The sequence below is a fragment of the Aplidium turbinatum genome, chromosome 10, assembly GCF_918807975.1.
Source record: "Aplidium turbinatum chromosome 10, kaAplTurb1.1, whole genome shotgun sequence".
NCBI classification, from domain to species: Eukaryota; Metazoa; Chordata; class Ascidiacea; order Aplousobranchia; family Polyclinidae; genus Aplidium; species Aplidium turbinatum.
In genome coordinates this window covers 20,392,674-20,416,925 of record NC_137481.1, presented here as the reverse complement: position 1 = coordinate 20,416,925, position 24,252 = coordinate 20,392,674, and the positions used below count along the sequence as shown (strand labels likewise).

Genomic DNA, 24,252 nt, shown 5'->3' with positions numbered 1-24,252 from the left:
AAGAGGGCAGAACAAAGCGCTTAATCTCCAAACATGACTTTCGGAGCGTTAGCCAGTTATTTGTTGCCTTCTGAGTAAAATGAAGATCCCAAAGCAGAAAATTATGGAGAGCAAATGTTTCGAAACTAAATTGTCGCGATCTTCAGTGCTACACAATACACATTGAACTGGAAAGCTTTGCGGAAGGTTTTCTGAATATGCATTTAGTTGGATGCATTTTGATCACTGTACTTTTTACTCAAGACTGACAACAGCGTTCAAATCATTTTGCTCCTATCGTAATTCTACAACTAACAGTTCAACTTTAAAACCAAAATTTCAGGTTGAGATCCAGTTTAATCCGGTTGGATCCCAATCTTATCCAGCTGGTACAATAATATTGTTCTTTGTTACGTTGATTCAAAAAATTAATATGTTGAGTCATAGTCACCTTAATTGAGATCTTCGTGTGTAAAACAACACCAATTTTGTATGCTTGGTGGCAACATCTTCCTAAGTTATTAAGTGGAATCTTATATTTAAGACCATAAGCAAATACACACTAAGATGCAGTAAACAATTTGCTACTGTAGGCTATAATGATAAAGGATTGGTGAAATAATACGTTAAAACTTTGAATTCAAGCAAGCGAATGTAGCGTAGCCTACCTCATGCGAAATGATGGTTTTTAAACGGTGAAAAAGTACAAAAGATCCAGACATAACAACTTAGTCTTTTCGACATAAACGCAATCACAAAAAGTGGAATTGGTAGTTTCAAAACATAACTCTTCATCTCATAAAGTGTCATAAATCATACAGCTTGAAAATACAAAAATAAAAAGTCATTTAAAATGGCTGGGTTATTTTTCTATTGAAGACCCTGTCAGGCCAAATTGGTCATGCAGCAAAGACTCAATTGGAGGTCGTCACCAGTGTAGAGTACAGTACATTCAAATATCGTAGTAGTAGTACATTCAAAGTAGTACATTCAAGTAGTACATCGTAGAGTACATTCAAATAAAACTGGTCACCGACGGTCATACGCCGTATAAAGGCTAATGGTATGATTGTCCAATGTCCAGTCAGGTTGCGAGACCATTTATCAGCGATTCAAAAAGAACATTTAGTAGATGGTTTGTAATTTACCGCAATGGGCAAACAGTGTATTTTCAGTTTTCATGTGATATTTGAAACTGCACAATTGATCAACCTCCTTCACTTTCAATCACATCAGCAACTACCGCACACGTAAAAAAAAACATCATAAAATTGCAAAGTTTTATAAACTAATCGTGACCATACCGTCAGCAATCTGAAGTTGATATGAAGAAAATCGACGTTTACAGAACAAAGAAAAACATCATAAACCTACCAAAATGTCAATCTTCAAAAGAAACGCAGGTTCACAGATGGAGTGAAGAAAAATACTGGTACCGTATCTCAACTGCCCAGACAACAAATCAACCGTTTTTTACATGGATTCAACGTGTGAAGACGTTGAATCAATGTAAAAAACGGTTGATTTGCTGTCTAGGGAGCAACTATTACCGACATATGATGCAACCGTGCAAAATACAGCTCCTTGCGATACAAAAAGTGCAGACATGAACCCAGCCACAAATCAGTCAACGTTTCCAGACGTTGAATCAACGTGTAAGGTAGCTGATTTGGGGCTGGGAAATGAGTTAAAAGTGTAGGTTACAACAAATGAACATATGAATGAAAAAAAACGATGTTTTCTTTGAGCGCTTTTGCTAAAAAAACGATGACAATCACAAGTTAAAGAAGTTTGTTGTTTTTTATGGTTGTTTCATCATGTGACAACGTTGAATAAATGAAAATAACAAATCACACCTTTGTTGATGGTCAGTTGAAAAAAATTGTTTTTTTACTTGGAAAACTTGGTGATAGAGGATTCGGACATAAATACATTAAATTTAAAGTGAAACAGGTCATCCTTTGAAGTTAAAGTAACTCATACGGAGATGAACATGGCGCCTGTTCTGGTATACCCCGCTCTACAACAGCCCAGCTAGCAATTGTGATGTTTTAACAACATTTAGTAACGTTGAAACGATGAAAAAAACAACATGATGCTTGCTGGGCACTAGGGCATAGATTCACACAGCAAATAAGTGGTTTTACATTGTTTCAACGTCTGCAGACGTTGGATCAATGTAAAAATGAAGCATTTTGCAGCCTGAGGATGCAAAACAAGAGCTTAAAATGATAATCTTTGAGCGCCAGACACCTCATCCCATAATAAGGGTGGATAACAGTGCCCGACGAGTAGAAAACTAAAATAATGGAACAAGAGAAAAAGTCCAGAACGATATTCAGTAAGACCGTTCAAAAATATCAAGATATTTTCATCGTTAAGTAACTTTACCTATGCAACCAAGACAGGAAAATTCGTCATTTTCACATCGGTTTAACGTCTGCAGACGTCAAATCAAAGTAAAATGACAAATTTTGCTGTCTGGGCAGCTTGCTGTGGTAGTCAAGTTGCATAGATATCAAACAAGCAAGCTGGTTGAAAAGGACCGCAACAAATCGAAGTTTGAAAAGCAAGACATGTCGTCTGTTTAACGTCAAAACGATGAAAAAAAGAAATGTTTCTCACATTGTCTAATAAAAAAGTCCAAAATGTTGATACTAAACTCATACTCAGCAAACATTTCGGAAACTAAACTGTCTTCATCTTCAGTGCCGATGAGTTTAATATTTACATTTTTTTAATACTGTAGATTGACGAGGCGTTACAACCATTTTGCTCTTAAGCCTGTGTCAGTGATTCAAAGCCTCTGCAAGAATGCGAAACTGCCAGGACTAAGTTCTGCAAGAAGCTTTCCCAGTACGAAGATAAAGATTCAATCAATCCGACACACTATTTCTTGTTCTTAATATACAAAAAGGTGTATAAAATTCTTGCGCCCTGAAACTTTTTTTAGTGTCGCTGTGGTGAAATAACAGTTATGACTACATTTTGACGTTTATGAAAAGTCGCAATCACAATGTAGTCACAACTGATAAAACATTAATTCAGATTGGATGTGAAACGTGCAAGAGACAAGGATGCCATTGCTCGACCCAGACTGCAAAATCCGTCATTTTACCATTGATTTAACGTCAGCAGACGGTGAATTAATGCAGAATTGACGGATTTTGCTGTCTGGGAAAATATCAGAGCAAGAATGAAATAAACGTAAGAAACTAGAACGCTCAAGTGATTACAGAAACGATGCAAACGACAAGAGGCTGCTGTTTTAAGGGAAGACCGTATGGAAGCGTCGAATGGGACCAAATAAATCGTTAAAACAACGACAATTTTGCGTAAAATTACGTAAAATAAACGTTGATACGGCATTGAATTTTTGCTGATAACGAAGGTTTGGCATCGTATTTTATAAACAATTAAGAACTTGAAAAAAGTGGATAAAAAGTCTAGATGAAAAATAGCGAACAAATCTCATGCACATTATGTTCTATGACGCAGCAGTAACGTTGTTTAAGGTTGATGTGTCATCAACAAGTTTACATAAAATGTTGGGGTGTAACTACGGTCGTCACAACAAAATACTTTTCTAAAAAGAACTAACATAACGGGAAGATATTGAAAAGGCGAAGCAAACCGGCAACACCGTCTTGTCGAGTCAATTTCACATCTCCAGACAGAAAAATCCGTCATTTTTACATAGATTCAACGTCTGCAGACGTAAAAATGACGGATTTTGCTGTGTGGGTCACTCGAACAAGCCGCGACCAAGTTCAAATAGTGGAAGAGATTGAAAGGCGGCTATATCAAGGTTGCTTAGAAAAGAGAAGACAGGGCGATTATGAGATGAATATCGATCGGTCACCAGGAAACCACTCTGAACTCTCTGACCTGGTGACTGTGGAAGCGTTTGTCATAAAGTGAACGTTGTTGTGACATTAAAGATCTGCATTTGCCATGAATGTTTCGAAAAGTGAACTGTTGCTTGTGGAAATGAAACTTCATAAAAAGAGTGCAAAACATTTCCTCAAGAAACTGTGTGTTTGAGGCGATAGCTATCCAGTAAAGAAGTATCCAAATTTGTATAGTTTCACCGTCTGGCGACGTTAAAACAATGTAAAAATGGCAACTTTTCCTGACCGGGTCACGGCAACTTGTACAGAGGTTATGCGAAAACACCTTGCTAGCAAAATAACTTGGCAGCTGTAGTTAGTTGACGACGATTCTTGGAGCCGCTATGATGACACTTCCGGTGTTGCTGCTGCCAGAAGAGGCGGTAGAATGAACACTTCCTGCCGAGAGACGTAACAACTCGTCTTGATCGACTTGACGTCTGTTGGAATCAGTCGCACCTGAAACAAAAACGAACAGCACACGTTCACACATGAGTAACTTAAAAGTTTACGTAAAAGAGTTTTGTTGAAATCCCCCCAAGGCTACTTGCTAGATCCGCCAATGATTTAGCCTGCACTTTGCGGAAGAGTTGTAAACAACAAGAATGGAACTCATCATCTCCAGAAACAATCAGTCAAAAAATTAGATTCCAAAATTTCACGATAGAAAACGTAACGAACAAAAAGACTAGGTCGAAATACGGCACACGCGTAACCGGCTAACCGCCAGCTATTCAGTACAACTATTCATCTAAAATTAACTCTGTGTAGAGTCAATGTGATAAAAAAATTATTTGAAATGGCAAGCTTCCGAATTACGTAAAGGTTGAAAGATCCACAATGCAGGAAATGTCAGTCGAATTGAAACATGAACCACCCTAGTTGAATAACATCATTCTTACGTCGACACGACGAAAGCTATCCTGACACCGGCAGTTATACAACCGTGAATAAGCCATAATTGGCAACTCTTGTTGTGTGCTTTCAATAGCACATTTGCGTTATGACAACCGCTGACAAAGCTGCAATTATAAAACTAAATAAAGTAGTGTTTGGAAAAGAAATAAAAGTGGCCCCACATTGTTTGCGATGGACACACCCATTCTTACAATACAGAGAAGATTGACTTCAAATAGAAACGAATCTGCAACACATGCGTGGTGACATGCTCTTCAGGCAACCAGGGCTTGAAAAAAATTTTCGATTAATTTTTAAATTTTGCTATTATTTTTATATTGCTTTCTCGGCAGCCGATTTGTAGCAAGAATTGACAGCGATAGACAGCGTGTTTCACAATTTTTATATTGCTGTTATTTTTATCATTCCAAATGCGATTTGGAAGCAGTTTGACAGAATGGAAAACACGCTTAATATCAGAAATTAAACTTGAAGAACGGTGCTCTGCAAATATTTTAACCCTGCTTTGAATGGGGACATTCTATTGCAAAAACGTATTTCGCCAGTTAGACTGAAGATATAGCGACTGGATAACATAGCAAGATAGATGTCAAAAAACGAAAAAGCCTAGAAGTAGCACTTGCTTTTTCACAAGCGACCAAAAACCAACAACTTTGGGTGACCGCTCGAAAATCAAACACTTACAAAATATACAAACCTTCAACTTGACTGTTCTCCGAATCAGTGGAGGAGGTTCGAGAGACTTGCTTCGGAGCCGGTGGAGGATCTTCTTTGGTTTCTTCGATGAACCTGTGGCGACCGTTCATCTCATACTTGGCGTTGGCGTAATTTTGAAAACCTTGTTCCTGGAATTGTTCGATGCATTTTGAAACATTAAAAAATCGCAAGTTGAAACCACACGAGTTATTGAGCAACATCGGCCGTTTGAAGACTTGTCTGTGGCTTTAAATGAAGATGCTACATCATACGCTGAAATGTCAAATTCAGGAATGAAAAACGATTAAATTATTAAGTCTTACACCAGGGTGAATTAAATAATCACAAAACCGGAAAAAAAGATTCATGTGGTCGGGTGTCGGCCGATAGTCGTGACGATGTCGCCTTTAACGGTGTCAGCCAATTTTAAAGGCTCAGCTGCAAATTTTAACGTAGGCTTATTATGTTTGGAACTTTGTAGGTATCATTGCCCAGACAGCATAACCAGTCGTTTTTTTACAGTTGAATCAACGTCTCCAGACGTTGATTAAATGTACAAAATGCTTGATTTGCTGTCTGGATGAAAACGTAACCTGATCAAACATTAGCTTGGATGACAGTTTACGAGTCTACCTCGGCTGTTGCTGACTGAAAGAGACGGTAACTCGAGAGCTTTTCTTGAGTTCATTGTTCAAACTAAATCGTTACAGGCAAAAACAAACAAGCTGCCCGAATAGCAAAGTGCGTCATTTTTACATTGATTCAGCGTCTACAGACGTTAAATCAACGCAAAAATGACGAATTTTGCTATTTAGCTTGCTGTGGTCGCTGCAACGTCAAAAACCACTGCGATAATGTGAAGCTGTTGTTGTGGTGGATACGCGGTGACATCAGGCGCAGTTCCCCGTTGTGCAGTTTGATGTTATCGGCATATAACAATAATTAATAGGAAGCCGCATATAAATGAAAACATGTGGAAAGCAGAAAACTGTTTCATTATTCTAACAAAACATCATAAAAGATTTAACACGTCATTTTAAAAACATCAAACTGTGCTATGGAAAAGTGAAAAGGACTAAATGTGACGATAAATTTGTTCCTTGTTTTAACGTCAGTGAAGCAATAAACCATCCTGTTTGTTGTTGCTTTTACTTTCAATTTCATCAGATGAACGTTGCAACTAGTGCTAGAAACGATAATTGTCCTGATGAACACCCAAACTTTTCAGTATTCAGTACTTGCTATGTTTAACTGACTTAGACGTCAAAACAAAATAATAATGAAATGAAACGATATAAAAATGAGAATTTTTGTAAACTGGGACAACCGAAAATATTGTGAATCACATTGTTTCAAGATTTTGTTTTAGTGCGAATTAACAAATGTTAGAGAACGGTCATTTAGACCGTTGCAGTTAAAGTATAAATGTTTAAAGACTCCTCGTTCTTTTGAAAGTTACAACAATCCTTCAAAAACGCTGTTCAATCCCCAACATATGTTGAATTGGTCATTTGCAAACTTACCAGGTCAGAGTTCACAGCAGAAGTCCCGGATGCGGATACAAAAGTTTGCGTAAGTGCTGCCACCGTGCGGTGTACCATGGATTCGGTGATTCTTCGTGGTAATGCAGGGAAGGATAGGACACAAGAAAGGAGACATTGCGTTGTTGTGGATACGCCCTAACCAAAACAAAAGTAGCGCAATAGAACATTGACGTCATAAACGTTTTGTTTGTCCTCATTAGACCAGAAGACATTTTTCATGTTCGTGTGAGATTTTAAAGTTTTCATTCTATTTATATAATTTCTCAACAGTATTTAAAATTTATGCTTTCAGTTAAGCGTACAAGTAACTGGACGTTCTAAATAATCTCTTGAGAGCTGAAAGATGCGCACCAATAGTTACATCAAGTCATCAACAGTGGTACAAAAATAAATTGACAACAAAGAAAGTAAATAAACCACTTCACTTATGAGATCAAGCACGCAAACATCGCTACGTCGTTTATTAACGTTGCATTAATGAAAACGAACTGTACTTGTAGTTAGTCAAGTGGCTCCATGTGTTTGAACGGCCCACACTTGTAAGGTTCACAGTTCGGCCAGGAAGCAGCCGGCAAGAAAAATCCGTTCAGTTTGCATTGATACAACGTCTGTAGACCTTATTTCAATGTAAAAAGAACGGATTCTGCGATCTGAAACATTGCGAAAATAGATAAAGAAGCTCACCGGGTCTAAGCTACTTAAAGCCTTTTCAAAATTGGCAACCACGTGACCAGGATTAGTCGAAGCTGTGTCTCCTGGCCTGTTTATCACGGAAAGTAATTGGTCGCAGAACTTGGGTGTGAGGATTGGTTCGGCCAAATGTTCCACCCATGACCACATGAGAGAGGCAAGTAGGTAGGCATCCGTGACTTCGGCAACCGATGTCCACGCGTCTTTATGGTTGTTGACTTCGACTTGCAACGAATAAACCTGTACAAACAAGTTTAATCCGGTTAAAGCAAAGTTTCACAATCTGTCAAACATAAAAATACTCATGGAATGGAGGTGCTGTTTAAAGCATTAAAAATTCATTAAATATGTCAAAGCGGGCACAGTTTTGATAAACAGTGTTGTTGATAGGGTTCTGACAACTGATACATCTGAACGATAAATAGCCTACGTTATACGGATTGTCAACAACCAGTTGAAGAAATCGCTTTCCTTTGATGGCTAAAACGTTAACATGAATTCTATGTTTTGCCGCATTTCTTTATTGATAAAATAATGCATTCAGTCAACCTGGTACGTACAAGAGTAGCAAATTTTTTGCAGAGAGGCAGATGCTGCTGAAAATTCTTCGTTGATTATGATTTCTACTGCCGTAAAAACAATTACAGTAGAATTCGCCTATAACGGCTTCGTTTATAACGTCAATTCGCCTATTGCGTCACATTTCGCTCGGTCCCGGCAGAATTCCTATCTTTTACGTACATTGTAGTTCGGCTACAACAGCATCGCCTATAACGTCAATTCGCATGTAACAGCACCCTTTATTGGTCCCCAGACGTCTTGTGTTCGTTTATAACGTCACTTTAAGCCATCACCTTCACCACGAACGGTCAGTCTTTTAATCCAGTTAGCGCTGCTGCTTGCAGAATGTCTTCCCTTTATTTTGCTACGTCGTTCGCAGCAGGGACTTTAATTAACTGAATTAACTTTTTTCCGCGTTAAAAACTATCACGTGTAAAAAGCAGCTTTACAGCTGACCTAACAACTCAAAGCAACAGTTGTACGTGCAGTACTGTATAAACTAGAAGCCGCAGTGCTACACAGTACAGTTGTCGAAAGAGATCTCTGAAGCAAAATGCCAAACAAACGAAGACATTTCCCTCTTTGGAAAAAATATGAAATTGTTGGCTGATTCAACAGCGGTAAGGCTACAAGCGTATCAGAGCTTGCAAAAGAATATGATTCCGAGGTCATCATTGCAAACAATCTCTTTCTTCAACACCTCTTTCTTTAATCAAAAGACAGTTTTGGAAATAGTTTGCGGTAGTTCGTCTATAACGTCAGTTTTTGCAAAAATAATCCAGTTAAAAAAACATTCCGTGATCACAAAATCGTGACGACAAATGCTGAATACAACTATTCGTAGACAAAGTCAGTTTGCGGTTAAAGGCTTACTTTTTCCCAAAGCCACTCATCGTCGATCAACTTGTAAGCGATGGCCAGGCCTACGTTCGTCGGGTTTGTTCTATCGGGTTGGGCATGGGGGCTGGGGTGCCTCATATCCCCCGAGCTGCTGCATCGGCTAAACGATGTCATAGCATCATTATGACTCGCGGCTGTTAAGTCGTTTAAACTCTTCGTGGCGTTAATCCGAGTGATCACTGGAGGCTTGAGGTTCATTAGACCGCCAGGAGTTTGGGTTTCTCTAGCCGAGTCCGGATGCTCATCCACCCCTTTCTTCTCGTCGATTCTGTCAAACGAATATTCCAGCCTTGCATCCTCGGCTAAGTCCTCATCAGAACTACTGCTGCTGTTTTCCACAGATCGGCCGTTGCTCTTCCGGAGTGTACTTTCCCCGTCAATCAAAGTCATGTTTTTTTCAGCTCTGCAAGAAAAGAGCGTATTTCAGTTGCTTTGCTAGTTCATTTTCGCAATGACATAGCAAAAACGTAATTTGCATTTCTCCACCAATTTCATTTTAGCAATATAACGCGTCACAAAATAAAGTATGCACGAAAACACATCATCTAATTCATTAAAAGATTATGTTCACCACTGTTAGCAGCAGCTGCTACGCATCGTGCCAGGAAAGCTGGTTCAAAATGAAACAAAAAATCACTAAATCAAGTGTTAGCTCAAGTAAAGCGTTCTGTGTTATAGTTTCGTGACATCCGCAGTATATCATGGAAGCAAATTTAATTTTGTGAAAGTCGATTTGGATGATCTCCTTGCCAAAACCAAAAATGAAAAAATTAAATCGATTAAGATTCGGCCAAAATCGCATTCAGCTTTAATAATGCATAACCAATACGGAAAAGTACAAAGTCATAAGATCACCATAGTGGGCTACCTGTACATCAATGGTGTTCGTCGACCACTGTGTTTCGACGTCTTTGATGATGCAGAAAGAAGCCTCTGTTCCTCTTCGGTTTTCTGCTCCTCTTCAACGTTAACTTTGTAAAGAAAAACACTAGTATAACTTTTAAAGAGAAAGTTGTCCCAATTATTTAATCTACAATTTTTCTTCATAATTTTTGCATCAGCAAATCTGTGTAGCCTACTCACTTTAAAGTTTTAAAATAAAATCTAGAAAACTGCCTAGTTGCTGATTCTATGAAATTCATTTCACATGTTGTTACAATAACAAAAAATCTTATTAATAACAGTGCAGTGACCTACTTTTCATGTGAGACCAACTGACGCGAGATGCTATGGAATGCGACAGCTTCCCACCACTGCTATCGGCCCGATCGGTATCGATGTCCTGGTACAGTCACAACAAGATAATTGTTGAATAAATATTCAAATAAATCACGGGATCTTTAAAACGGTTTATCGTGTTTATAAATGTATTGCCAGTTGACAGTGACGCTACATATAATTTATTTAACACCAGTGGTAAACTAACACCTCAATTGATACTTGTCACATTGATTTAACGTTTTCAATAGGATCACTTCAGCAAACAGTTCAATTCTGCAATCATACACATTGGACAAAAACCCTAAAAATTAACAAGATGGTAAACAACTACTTAGCTGGTAAACCCACTTCACATTGATTTCAAAGTTAAACCAATGTAAAAAAACGAGTTTTGTTAGTTGGGTAGTTGATACGATAATGGCAAGGACCAGCGAGATTTCAATAATACGCAACAAAAGTTGTTTAAGAAATGTGAAGCAACAATAGCCAGCTACACAACCCTCGTGTAACTTTGCGAGCAACTTTAGACCGAAAGTGACCTTGTTGTGAGGCAAGCCACCGTGAAGACAGTTTCTTTTAAAATTGTTCAAGCTACTCTTGCACGTTATGATGCAAGACCACAGCCATTACCACTTCATGTATTCGCGTTTAAAAGGCCAGGTTATGTGGCCTCAAGAAGGGGTGGTTCGACTGTTTGTTTCTGAATTTAAATACAAAACTCGATTGAAAATGGATTTTGTTAGCTAGAATGCACGTGAAGCTTCTAATCTACCACTAACGCAGATTGGTATTGCATTGCCAGTAAACCATCTCGGACAGCACTCGTAATAAAAACATATTTTTGCCTTTAGTAACTTATGTATTACAAAGTTTTACCTCCGATTCCGAATCGTTATCCGGTGACGATTGCCCGTCGTCACAAATGTTGATAATCTCATCCAAATCGTCATCATCGGTTGCTGTTTGATAAATCAAATAGTTACGAACTCACGCCAATCATGTACTAAAGCGCTTAGCTTTTTGACCATACGAACCTGGTTCGACACCCGGTTAACCAGGGATGTTGAAAAAATTTGTTCACCTTCACCCAAGGAATGATGGATGAGGTGAGCGTGCAATTGCGAAAGGCAAAAGTAGGCAAACAAATAACCACCTATATACTCTACTATAAGTGACGTAGGCTTAGCGCATACGAGAACTTTTTCATCGCCAACAATACAACCAAATCATTTCTAGTTTCCATTTTGCTCTTCTTGAAACACAAAAAATTCTTCGGCGTTTTAATAAGTTTGAATATGTCTGATGTGTCTGTAGAACTATTCATGAATAAAAGTGGCAAGAATGGACTTATTTTTTCAGTGAACAAAAAACAGCTGTAAACAAACAGACATCTAAAAGTTGAACATGACCACTAGGCAGCCACTTTAAGGCTGTTCAAATATCCTATGACACATTTGGAAGATGGCAGAACAGTCATTTTGCAGTACATAGGTTGGCAACATATGGCGTCAGTATATCAGTCGCTCATACTTGGCGTCACATGGCAGTAAAAAAAAAACTAGAAAATGGCGTCATAAGATATTTGAAGAAGCGTTGAAGCCGTTGATCCATCTATGAGTTGCTTTCAATGGTGATATGTCATATGTTCGTTTGGGTTGATCTGTATTACACTGAACAGCGAACGCAAAAAGCCTGCAAGACGGAGATTGTAAAAGATTCCTTGTTTTGGTGTTAAGTCTGCTCTGTAGAATCAGAAGACCTGAGAACTACTTTCTGATTTAGTTTCAAAGAATCTTAACGGCCGTTTTTACACAATCCCAATGCAATCAGGTTCATTGCAAAGCCTTAATTTTTTGACTATCTGCTCTAATTCATTTCAACAATCGATCTATTGATTTTTAACTTTGAAAAGCAGCTGTTGGACGCTATACTTTTAAAGTTAATCAATGACTTTTTCTTTGTTTTAATCGTAGCGAGGTGTAAGTGTGGTAGGGAAAGATTGAGAAAGCAAGGAAGCTGATCTGTGTGTCCGACCTCAAACATGTCATTCAGTGTCTTGTCAAGATGCACCTACGTGCCCTACAAGGGCCTACACAGGTGTCGAAGCAACGTCTATTCGAGTGCCAAGTAGACGTTATCGCCACTCACTGACCTAGCAGACCGGTGGTTTTGGATTGAAATATCACTACTATAAAACCAAATACAAAAACTTTGTCCAGAAATTTTGAAGTGGTTCTCGACCTTTTCAATGCAGAACTACCGTTTGTTTCGTGTTGAAATTATGAATCGTGATATCCAGAACGGCTGGGAATTGTTATTCAAAAACGTTGTTTATTGTTCGAGATGCATAATATTTCGTAATCAAATCTTCATCCTTTTTGAGTAAGTTGTTTCGAAGCGTGTATTTGAGGTGGTTTTTAGGTTTATTTAAAGTTTGTTTAATAAAAACACATTTGCACGGCCTTTTTGGAACATCCTTACGACACGTTGTACCCGAGTTGAGAGACGATAAAGTTGATCACACTTGTACAATGTACAGTTTATTAATTTTTGTGCTATACATGTTACCTTTTCGCTGCCTTTAACAATATTAAAATCATGTTGACCGTAACCATAAATATGTTATCTCATGACCGTCAAATGAGATACGTTACGTTATTCTGGAGGTGCATCTCAGATTGTGATAGAAACATTGAAACCTATTCTACCTTTCAGTCTGGTGCAGGAACAATCCTACAAGTAAAGGCCAGGCACGTTCTCAAAACGTTTTGGAAACACAAGGCTATGATTTCCGATTTCCATTTATGGCTCCGTTGCCAAGCCCAAGCACATTACAAGATCACATACCAGAGCCAAGCTCAACTCTCAAACAAATCTTGTCAAAGGTGGTTGGAAGATTTGTTCGTTAAAACACAAAACAAGGTCTACAAGAATAACAATGTCTTTATCAAAAGACTATATATATTATATAACTATATTCATTGAAACTGATTATAGCTAATTGTCTATGCAAAAATAGAACGCAGAGAGACAGCAGGTCTAGCGCCATGCAGATCAACAACACAAGTAGCATGCAACTGTGAAGATATTAAAACTAGGTTGGAAAAAAAAAAGTATGTAATGTATAAATGCAGCAAGACAAACACAAATTAATTTCAAGCGGTGGATTAAACAACTTATCTGGTAAAATCAGAGGGCATTCATAACGCCATATAAAGTACGACGCAGCGGTATTCATGAAATGGTTTTATAAAGCGGGTTGAGCAGTTCTGTAATTGTGAGAGTAGCCCTTGTCTTTAAAATGTATCAGTTTTTTGTGATCGTCTGGGAAGTGAATAGTGAATATTGCGGAATGGCCCGTTTCGGTGAGTCCGATCCCTTAACGGGGGATTTTTTCAAGTTTTTTTTTTAATTATTGGGTACCGTAGCCTAATTATCATTGCCGTTTTAGGGTTAGGGGTTTGGGGTTAGGGGTTAGAGGTTAGGAACTCACCGAATCGGACTCACCGAATAGTAGCAGACCCGAATATTGCGTAGTAAAACGGAGGAAGCATTGCAATGCCACTGTCAAGCTTAAAATCTATTGATTTGTCTTTTGAGCGGAAACAATTTCGTGATTTGGAAAAACCGGTCATCACTTGTAGCAATGAAGCTAAAATTAAAAGAATAGCCTAGTCAATTGGGAAATGAAGTTAATCGCTTGTCAGCTTACCTGGGCGTCCTACATCAAAACTTGCTTGTTCTTTACATTCGTCTTCGACATCAATCGATGACAGCACAAGATTGGTGTCGGTGAAAGTTGTCAGGGTGTTCTCCAAGGAAATACTATCGGCTTGATAGGTGTTGTCGGCTGAGGTTGAGGTTGAAAGCAAATCAATAACTTTGGGTTCGATGGATTGGTCTGGTTCGGATGATGGTTCGTCAACGTGATTGGAGCATTCGTCTGCGCTGATAGTCTCTTCGATTCGCCAGGCAGGATCGTAATCCAAAGTATACATTGGCCGGGTCTTCAACGACTTGATTCTTGCAGAATTGTCCGATGACGACTCGATGTTGGATTTGGTCACCCGATCGGTGTCGACGATAGAGACGGGGGGATTAATGTCAACGAATCCGGCTTCCGTTTCCGTTACTTTGTTGGGTGTTGTGAAACAGTCAGTTTGAAGAATTCCAATGCAATTATCATCTTCTGATGGGGATGTATTACTTATTGGGAAAACCGTGTCATCGTTTTTGGGAGAATTCAAACTCTCTGTGCCATGCAGAAAATAAGAATTGTACAATATACAATCAAGCTACATCTACAGTGAGAACATGCTCACACTAAAACAGTTCGAGCTATTAGAACAAAACTAATTAGCAATACATATAAAACAAATTAAGAGGAATTAGAGCTGATATCGACAAGAGCCCATGCAAAGTGGTTTTAAATAGACACTAAAAGTGGCAGGCCGACTAACAAAAACTAGCATTCGCGGCACATCACGCAAGACATCAACTGTGGTAGGTCTTCGAGCAAAATTATAGCAAAATAAAGGTCGCTGCAAACGCTAAGAAGCGTTAAATTAACATGAGAGGATTACAGCTGCAAACCGATTGCCTGCAAATACATCATGCACATTTCCAGCAGATTCAACAGAAGAAGTTACTTTGAACTTTTAAGTTTTTTTTACCTGTGTCTGTATCATCGTCTTCATTGGGTTGGGTTGAAACCGGAGGTATTGTAGAAGACGATGGTCTGGCTTTAGCACTATTTCGTGGGTTTTTAGTGGGTAATCCGGTGGGTAGCATGGTCTCGGATCGGCCGGCTGAGTGCCTCATTTTTCGCATTGTTGCGGAGGGCTGGGATGTAGATTCAGTGTCTGCATCAGCAGGAGTAACTTTGGGAGTTTCCTTTGGGATGCTTTCTGCTTCATCGTCGAAATACTCGCTTTTTTGCGAAACTGAAGTAACCTTCATAGAATCTTCTGACAAATCAGACTGCGCATGCTGTTCAGTTATTCCCTTTGTTGACGCATCAATCATAGAGTGATTGTTGTTGTTGTTGCAACCTAAGATTTCGTTCACGTCTCTCTCGAGTTGCTCATCACGCCTGCAAGCTTCCTCTTCTTCATCGGACACTCTTTCATGAAGATTACTTGAGGAGGAGAACGAATGGTTCAAATCTTTTAAAGGGTGAGAATTTTTAAGATTCTCCTCTTCACTTTGATTTGAAATAATCAGACTGTTGTTTGCTGACGTGTTTGCGGCGTCACAACTCACTTTCTCTTCTGTTGAAGGTTTGCTGTCTGAAGAGTTGAAAATATCCAGGCGTTAAATTTTGTTATGTGAGAAGGGAACAGAAAAATAGTCGCAACAACCAACCAACTTGACAATAAACATTTGATGTACCGTAACAAAAATTTCCTTGTAATTTTTCAAAATGAACACAAAGAAAAATTTGCTTTAAATTTGTTTACGTACGTCGTCGCTATGTCTTTTGTAGACTTGCTAAGAACAGGTTGACACGCATTACAAACCTGCAACTGAAGACACCGGAACAAATACACCGTTGGTTTGCTCTATCGGTATATCGCCAGCCGACTGGGGCCGGATATAATTGTCGGTGGAGCTAACCGATCGGGCGCTGCCTTTGCGCAACACCCTTGGTGACAGTACCGCTTCCACGTCAGTGGGAGAATTGCTTAAAAATTCCTGACAACAACAAAATCTTTATATCAGAAACATTTCGCGTTCTTCTTCTTTCATTGTCATACTTGATTCTAAGCACTGATTGCCTCTTGCATGAAAAAAGATCCGACATTCTCGGTCTTTTTATTTCGCATTACGAGAGCTAAAGCTAAAGGTTGGAATAAAAAAATATACTGCACTATAAAGATCGAGAAGTGTCAAGGGGGTTTCATGTCTTACAATGATGAAAAAAAAAAGTTTATATCAGCAACATTTCGTATTACACGAGTTAAAGGTTGGAGTAATGAAATATATTGCATTATAAAGATCTACAAGTGTCGCGGGGATTCCATTTCCTACCATTTCAAATTAATGTCAAGGAAATGGGTTCTTATCGGCCAACCAGAAGCAAATATATTCGACTCAACTATAACTATCATCTTCGTTTAATTCAGTTGTTACAAAAGTGTGAATGTAAAGAGATACCGTACCAATTTGAGCTAACAGCTACCTACCAGTACGGCCTCGCATTGGTGTGTTGTTTCGACTTTGGTTTCGTTTACAAACGCACCCGGGAGGGATTCTTTGATGTCAGCAACTGTATTGGATCTAGGAAATATATAAAAAAAATGTTGACAACACCTCGGTATTATTCTGAATTCATCAGTTTGCTACATTGGTTGATTGATTACGAACAGTCTGTAGACGTTGAATCAATGAAAACGGAAGGATTTTGGTAGCTAGCTAATTATGGATAATAACAGATTAGTTGTTCTTGAAAGCAAGTTATTGAAAAGAATAGAGCAATAGACTGATGCTGTATTACTAGCAGATCTTCTGTCTTTTGATAATAAGTCAAAAGTACACAGTTTTTAAGCATAAGAGAACTCAAATGTTTCAATTGGAACATAAACGCGCAGCTCAGAGATGCAACTAAAACTATGTCTTTCACAACCGAAAGCTTAAAAAAGTTTTTATTTTAACAATTCTGAAACTGTATTTGCCATTGTTGCTATCAGATAGTCAATTAACCTTTACGCATACAAACTGGCTAGTGGCTAATCATTCATATTTCCAAAAATTAACTGGACCATTGACCTCTAATGATCTTTTTTAGACAACTTAATTTAAAAGTCACTTTAATCAGCAATGACCTATAGTTACCTTTTTAAGGCCAGTTCCACTGTAACATCCTCTTGTGTTTGACTTGGGTTCGTCATAATGACGTCACTTTGCGCTATTTGAGATAGACGACGACAAATGACGTGTACAAGCTTCGGTGTGTGACGTAACTCACGAGATTCGAAACCGTGTAAGATATGACGTTGTCGAATTAAAAACTGCTTCAGAGTGAGACGTTTGGAATGTGGTACAACCTGAGTATGACGTTTAATGGACGAATATTAAAATTATTTAGAGACGAAATGGCTCAAATCGACACTTAAAATCCCATTTAGGGTGAATTTTTTTCTTAATAAAACCGATCATTAATATTTTAACAAAAGCGTTTACGATTCTTTGAAATCAGTGGCCAAGTTGTAACAAAAATCGATACAGAACAAAAATCGTACTTGAGGAAATACAATTCGAAGTGGGCGGAGAAACTGATAGAACTCTGTGATGCAAGCGATCTGGCCACGAGTTTGAATCGAGTTTCCGCGGTTCTTTCTCACTCGCAAGATAGCAGAGCCCGGGTCCATACGTTCCGAATATACCAGGTAACAAGCTATCAGGACGCCTACAAAAACATCGAAAAATTAAAGCTCAAGCGTCGGCTACTTATTCAAACTGAACAATCGATTGTGATTATGAAATTAGGTTAAGAACATATTTCGTGATGTACTACGCTTGAAGATTTCGAAACACCATGAAGGAAAATATATTTTTTCAAAAACTAATTACTGGACTACATTAAAATGCTGACTTTCGACGCAAAAAAAATATTGAAATGACAACATATAGTTAAAAAGTTTAAGCTTTGTTACATTGCAAACACACACAGCCCAGTCAAGCAAAGCAACTTATTACATTGGAAAATAAAACAATGAAACACCTGACATGATGTTGCTTTAAGTAACATTTGTATTTGCTGAATGTTTTGTTGCCAAATTGCTTTAAGTTTGTCTTGCGTTCCTTTGCTGCTTTTACTCTGTTGTTCATTTCAGTTTGATTTTAGAGTTTGCAACCTAGCTGTGTTTCAGCAAAATAAACTTCAAAGTGAGAATGTGTGGTTGGTTTCACACTACAACGCCCACCTGTCCTTCCCAAGCCAGCGTGACAATGCACGGCCACTCTTCCTTCTTCCAAAGCGAAACTCATTACCTTCACCATGTCAAGTATCGTGTGTAATGACGTCACGCCATAATCCTTCCATCCAAAGTTGTAGAAAAAGACTGAAAAGTGACAAGATTTCAAATATGAAAAAGCTGATATGGAAGAAAATGATCAAGTAACCACCACGACGTGAAAGAAGTAATGAAAAGTAACAAGTTATGGGACTGAAATTGAGTTTCGATATGATTGCATTGATTGAAAGTTCTTTATGAGCAAAACGCATTTTTAGCACAGCTTGTTGACATGGTTTGAAATCATTGGGAGAATTAAAACAGCCCCTGTGTTTGTTCTTTGCACAATTTCAACGCTTAAACTTATATGAGCTGCAAAATAAACGTCGAACCGAAAGCTATTTTCTAACATCCACTCTTAAGCTCGTGGGTGTACAAATCCTAACCTTACGTCACTTCTTTCAGTTACAAAATTACGTTTAAAGCCTTTAAAGTATGAATTTGCTGTTTTCATTGAATAGAGAATTACAAAAGCATCCATTGTTTACCACCCTTGTCAGAAAAATTGCTCTTTTTACAACGTTGTGATGTCGCAAGTCGTTAAAACGATGTAAAAAGAGAAATTTTACTGGCTAGAACAACTAAGTTACAAATAGCAATTTCAATATAAATACTAAGTTAAGATTAAGGCGTGTATTATGAAACTATTACAAGCGAGTGAAAAGAAATTCTTAGAAACCCTCTCAAGTGTTTCTACATACTGTCATTATCCATGAACTCTTGTGGTTTGTACGTAAATAAGCTTTCTTTGTCCAATGGCGGACCGCAGCTTGCGTGTTCACCAGGTCTTTGCAAATTGATAATGGACCGAATGTTGTGTCTACGTAAAAATCGTTGATTGAATGAAAAGATTCACATTTTTTTTGCATAAAAATCATCGGTGTATTTGGTGAACTTGGAAGTTTATTGTGACATCTTCTGTCATTAAAAGCACAGTATTATAGATCCATAAAACTTCGTCTTGGAAAGAAAAGGGCAAACACGCGCTTCAAATGACTAAATCACTTTTTCACCAACATCATTTCTACTAAAAAAGTTATTTTCGAATGCTACGGAGCGAATAACATATTTCCTTGGAAATGCAGTGGCAACCACAAAACAACAAATCCATGATGGTGGATTGAAATTTGTGCAGGACGGATTAATAAATTTTTCATTGTAAAGTGAAAACTTATTTTCCTGCAGCGTAAACCATTATGTGTAATCAGAAGACCTGAACGTACTGTGTACTGAAGAATAGCACACGGCCGAAGCAAAAGTATTGTCTAATGTAGACCACATTGTGACACAACCCCATGACACACCACCATGCATTTGGCACTGTAGCATTCACCACAAATAAAGCAAAAGAATTTTATTTTTGAAAGTGTGACACAACCACCGAAGCTTGACTCACGTTTTAAATTGCTCTATCATTTGGTATTGCTTTATGATTTTAGTGGAAGGACGAGACATGGCGACAACATCTTCTAGTACCCTAGAAACAAAAAACAATCATTTCGTTGGATGCTCCATATAGAAATGATTGGGTGTATTATAGTAAAAATGTGATTGTTCGGTGAGACATTGAGTAACTTCCAACCGGTAGTGGATATAGGGTGGAACTTGGTTTACGTGCAGTTTTTACAATTTAATTACACAATCTTTTGTAATAGCTTTTGTACTAACACCAATACTGCGATGTTCGCTATTTGCAAAGCACTCAATGTGCAAATTTAAAATATTATATCACATACCAAGAAGAAAATACTCCTTTGATAGCCTGATCAGCATCGCTCCATTTAGCCGGGTTCTCCCATTTGCAATTTTTGCCGCCGCATCCCACCGAGCACTGCATGGGTCCGGGTATAGCTTGGCGGATACGCTCTCCAAAGCGGGTGTACTTCGCTTCCGGGACACCTGATAAGCAAGATCAGTTGAAAAATTTTCAACAATACTTAGAACTTGACAGAGCATTGGTATTAATGTACCCTATTTCCACTAATTTTCCTTATAAATTGATCAGCAGTTGAGCATAATGCAACTGTAGACGACGACAATTATACCGTTTTCGCTACAAGGAAACAATAAAAATAAAGCTTGGTGTACGACTGTACGTGTTGTTGAAACGTATATTGAAATGCCAGGTTAATAGAGGATATATACCATACAACCTGTTTACATATTTGCTAAAAAATTCAGATTATTGAGACCTTAAAATGAAAGTAGTAAAATTATATTAGAAAAACTACTGACCATCCTCAGTATATGGTGCGGCAGATGATTTCCCCTTTTTCTCCATTCCAGCAGATGTTACGTCGATGTTGACATTACGAAGCAGTTGAAATTAAAAATAAAATACCAAAAACAAATGTCTTGTTTAAAACAAGCTAAGCAGCAATTCTGTGTGAGAACGAAGTTCGAATTTTACGCATAACTCATTAATTTTCAACTGAAGAAATAAGAACAGTAGCTTTCAGTCCGATTCGTTAACAAAAAAGGTCAAAAAATCTAAAGAGAAATAAGAAAGCTCTAACACGAAACGAGTCAAAGATCACATGGACCGAATTTACAACTAAGTGTACTTTTGGAAACCGGTAAAGAGGTCGATAAAAGTTCTGGTTGCAAATCTAATATTACAATTCATTCATAGCTTGTCATGCCAGTGTCGGAGCCAGATAAAGGCATTGTTTGCAATGTTTCTTAAGTCGTTGCCGTCACATGAAGGATCAAGGGGGTAGTTAGTGAGGATGTTTCAACGTGTGAGTGTCTAAGCCACATCACACATTGGATCGGGAGTCATATCACAATTATGTTGTGTTTGTGACTTGGTAATAAAATGAGCATGACAATGCATTTTTACTACTTCAATATTATGTCAATATACTTCTTTTATTAAACATCCTAATTATCTACGATGTAAACCTATTCTTTTCAGGCGTCGTTCCCAAACATCAAGCCAGTAATAATCATTCCCACAGGCATGGAAGTTCGCTTTCATTGTCGCTGCTATTGACAATACATAGGTGTGTTGAAAAATCAGCTCTTAACGTACAAAAAAAAAAGTAAAGTGAGCGAGTAAAAATGACTTTATTGTAGCAGACAATACGAAAACACAATCTTACAAAAAGAAGTCTTGAAAGCCTTAACTGTGGAAGTAGACCTAAGTCGACCATAGGGTCTTTTGTGAGTGCTCAAACTTCAAAACAAAAAGGGAGAAACTACTCCATTATTATCTTTTAGCAACTAGCTTTGTCGTGAGTTGGACAAAAGCGCCTTCGAAATTAAACAATGTCAATTATAAAGAGGGAACATACACACGCCACAGTTCCAATCCCACCTTCTTCCAATAACAACTTCAAACATAACTAGCAAACAAACCCAGAAGTAGCAATTCAAATCAATCATAGCGGCGCCGGCACATGGTAATGAAGCCACCAAAAAAACGTGTCACCGCAACAACAATTCAACGTATGGGGATTGCCACCTTTTACAAGCTAAGCAAGACAAAAGAAGGTGGTGGTGGTGACGTGAAAGAACTACAGCATTCTTCTACCTACACACGACACACACTGATACCTCACGTATCTCTTTATAGTTTATGCTTCATACAAACTTGAGTCACCACAGATGCAAAGGCGCAATGTTACTTTTCTCGATATGACAAAATACCCTTTTTTTCAATTTTTTAACAAACTAAAAAGAAACGTGAAAAGCGATTTCAATGCAATAATTCAATTAGTCTCGAACTTTTATCAATATGAAAAAAGTTTAAAAAAATACAAGAAATAAAATGTAAGAATACCGTACTTGATATGAATGCAAAGAAATGTATTTTCACACGAGTCAGTTCAATCATATATAGCTAAAAATCGATTTCGACCAGCTAGAAGCTAGATCATCTTCAGTTTGAATAAGGTTAACTGACTCCTGAATAAGGTTAACTGGCAGAAGATACTTCATTTTTTTTTATACTTGATATGAGCATCAAGTTCATGAACACCGTGTTCTGTGTAACTTGTTCATGCTGCATTACAACAATAAAACATAAGAAAACCTGTTCTGCAAAAACAACATCAATTCATGGAGACAATGATGCAGTAATAGGATATCAATTGAATTTATGTTGGTTTTGGCAAGTCATTGTCATGTGAAACAGAACACCTTCCTATTAACCTGTGACTGACAGAAAAGCGACTTCACACAATTAAAGATGCTTTGCACATTCAGTCCTGTGTTTTTACAGAATTGTGTACGTTCAGAATTAAGAATAGCAGACCTTACTCGGATTAAACGTCAGTAAATAATCATTAATTGTTACAAATCTGAGCTTCAACAAACTTCAGCTGTAGCCGGTTTCACTGGATATAATGTTTCCATGTTATGGGCTTCAAAAGTTGCCAAAACCTCAAATGTGGGACCCAGCATTTCAGCATTGTCATTAAATGTCATAACTAATTTGCATGAAAAGTATTTGTATTCAGTAGGTGGTTGCTTGTCGCATCACTGTGCACTTTATTAAACAACAAGAACTACGGTACTGGGTAGTCGAATGAAATAAAAAAAAAACAGTTGAACATTCAAATAAAATAGTTTCTTAAATGTGCATTGCAGTTAAGAAAGTTACAAATGCTTGGTATGACCATGATCTATTCAGTAATAAAATATAACATATTGTTGCACACAAAAAATACATATACCTCACTCAAAAAAGTAGCCTAATGAGCTGACAACAGATTGGTCATTAGCTAACATAACAGTGCTAAATTTAGTAGTCTGACATTTTGAACATTATCATAAAAGATTTGGTGTATATCTGGTAGTGTATTTAAAAATATGAACTATATATAATACTGCAGTCCTCGAAATTAGCGGCGGCACTCGGCAATTGCCGTGGTAAATGCCGCCGTAAACGTCATAATGGCCATTCTGCTACGGCAATAAAAATGCCGCCGCAAAATGAGCACTTAATTAGAACAAAACTTGTTCAAAATTTCTTCCTGTGTTATTTACTCGCAGCCGGAGTTTAATCAGCAGAAACATCGCACCAAGACCTCACCTCGGACTATTTTAGGTGCTGTGAACACTCACGCAGTCTTCGAAAATATTATATTTTATAGCATATTTTTACTTGGCAAGAACTTTGCCGAGGCTAAACGGCAAAAGTTGAAACTGCGTCGGCAATTGCTCTGAACGTTTATTACGAAACAATTGTACCAAAACATGTGAAACGACAAGGGAAAAGTATACTAGAGTAGTCTATCACGACCGCATCGTTTGATTTGTTGTGATGTAATAATACTTAAAGTAGCGATAAAGCAAGCAACGCAATACGCACGCTGTTACGTTAATTCACGTAAAATAGCTCAGGGGAAAAGTAAGTTAATTTTGGGTTGATTCAACGTTCGAGTCAGCACAAATCGATTTACAATTTTTCCGGCGGGTTATATTGCGCACCCAGACAGCAAAACCATCATTTCTACATCGATTCAACGTCTACAGACGCAAAATCAATGCAAAAATAACGAATTATGCTGCCTGGGTAACAACAATGCCCAATAAGAAATTTACGTTTGTTTTTCGACATCTAGCGACGTTGAACCATCATAAAATAACGTTAATTGCTCAAACAGGTACCGGTAACAAATTAATAGCTCCCTGCGAGAAGATTGGCTCGATTTATGTTTATCCTAACATAATTTCGGCACAATTGGGATACTGCGTGCGAGCAACACAAAGTCTGTTGGATAAAATGGATAAAGAACTAGTCGGATATCATATATAAATCGGAATCATCAGATGCTGTATCGGAGGATGAGGTTGTCGCGTCGTCACTGGAATACTTGAAGACGCAAAACT

The 24,252-nt window shown here is 38.0% G+C and overlaps 1 protein-coding gene across 2 annotated transcripts; it reads right to left on the bottom strand.

Moving 5' to 3' along the window:
- Positions 1 to 205: 205 nt before the first annotated feature.
- LOC145778421 (uncharacterized) lies at positions 206 to 20,765 on the bottom strand. Of its 2 annotated transcripts, XM_082589900.1 has the most exons (19): positions 20,650 to 20,765; positions 20,151 to 20,313; positions 19,811 to 19,891; positions 19,116 to 19,234; positions 18,325 to 18,462; positions 17,641 to 17,807; positions 17,234 to 17,445; positions 16,585 to 16,678; positions 15,919 to 16,093; positions 15,073 to 15,687; positions 14,112 to 14,651; positions 11,276 to 11,358; positions 10,376 to 10,460; positions 10,047 to 10,149; positions 9,152 to 9,581; positions 7,712 to 7,957; positions 7,007 to 7,162; positions 5,485 to 5,632; positions 206 to 4,328 (listed from the first exon to the last, which is right to left on the bottom strand). In XM_082589900.1, the coding sequence occupies exons 1-19, from the start codon at positions 20,693 to 20,695 to the stop codon at positions 4,186 to 4,188; spliced, it is 3,744 nt and encodes a 1,247-aa protein (XP_082446026.1). In that variant the 5' UTR covers positions 20,696 to 20,765; the 3' UTR covers positions 206 to 4,185. The 2 variants fall into 2 exon arrangements, with proteins under 2 accessions (XP_082446026.1, XP_082446027.1); XM_082589901.1 differs by lacking the exon at positions 14,112 to 14,651.
- Positions 20,766 to 24,252: the final 3,487 nt, after the last annotated feature.

Excerpts from the sequence above, each read along its gene's own strand:
- LOC145778421 (XM_082589900.1), bottom strand. The coding sequence starts at position 20,695 with ATGGAGAAAAAGGGGAAATCATCTGCCGCACCATATACTGAGGATG. Across the intron at positions 10,461-11,275 it reads ATAACGATTCGGAATCGGAG|GACATCGATACCGATCGGGC; the intron begins GTAAAACTTTGT and ends TGACTGTACCAG. Across the intron at positions 9,582-10,046 it reads CGAACACCATTGATGTACAG|AGCTGAAAAAAACATGACTT; the intron begins GTAGCCCACTAT and ends CTTTTCTTGCAG.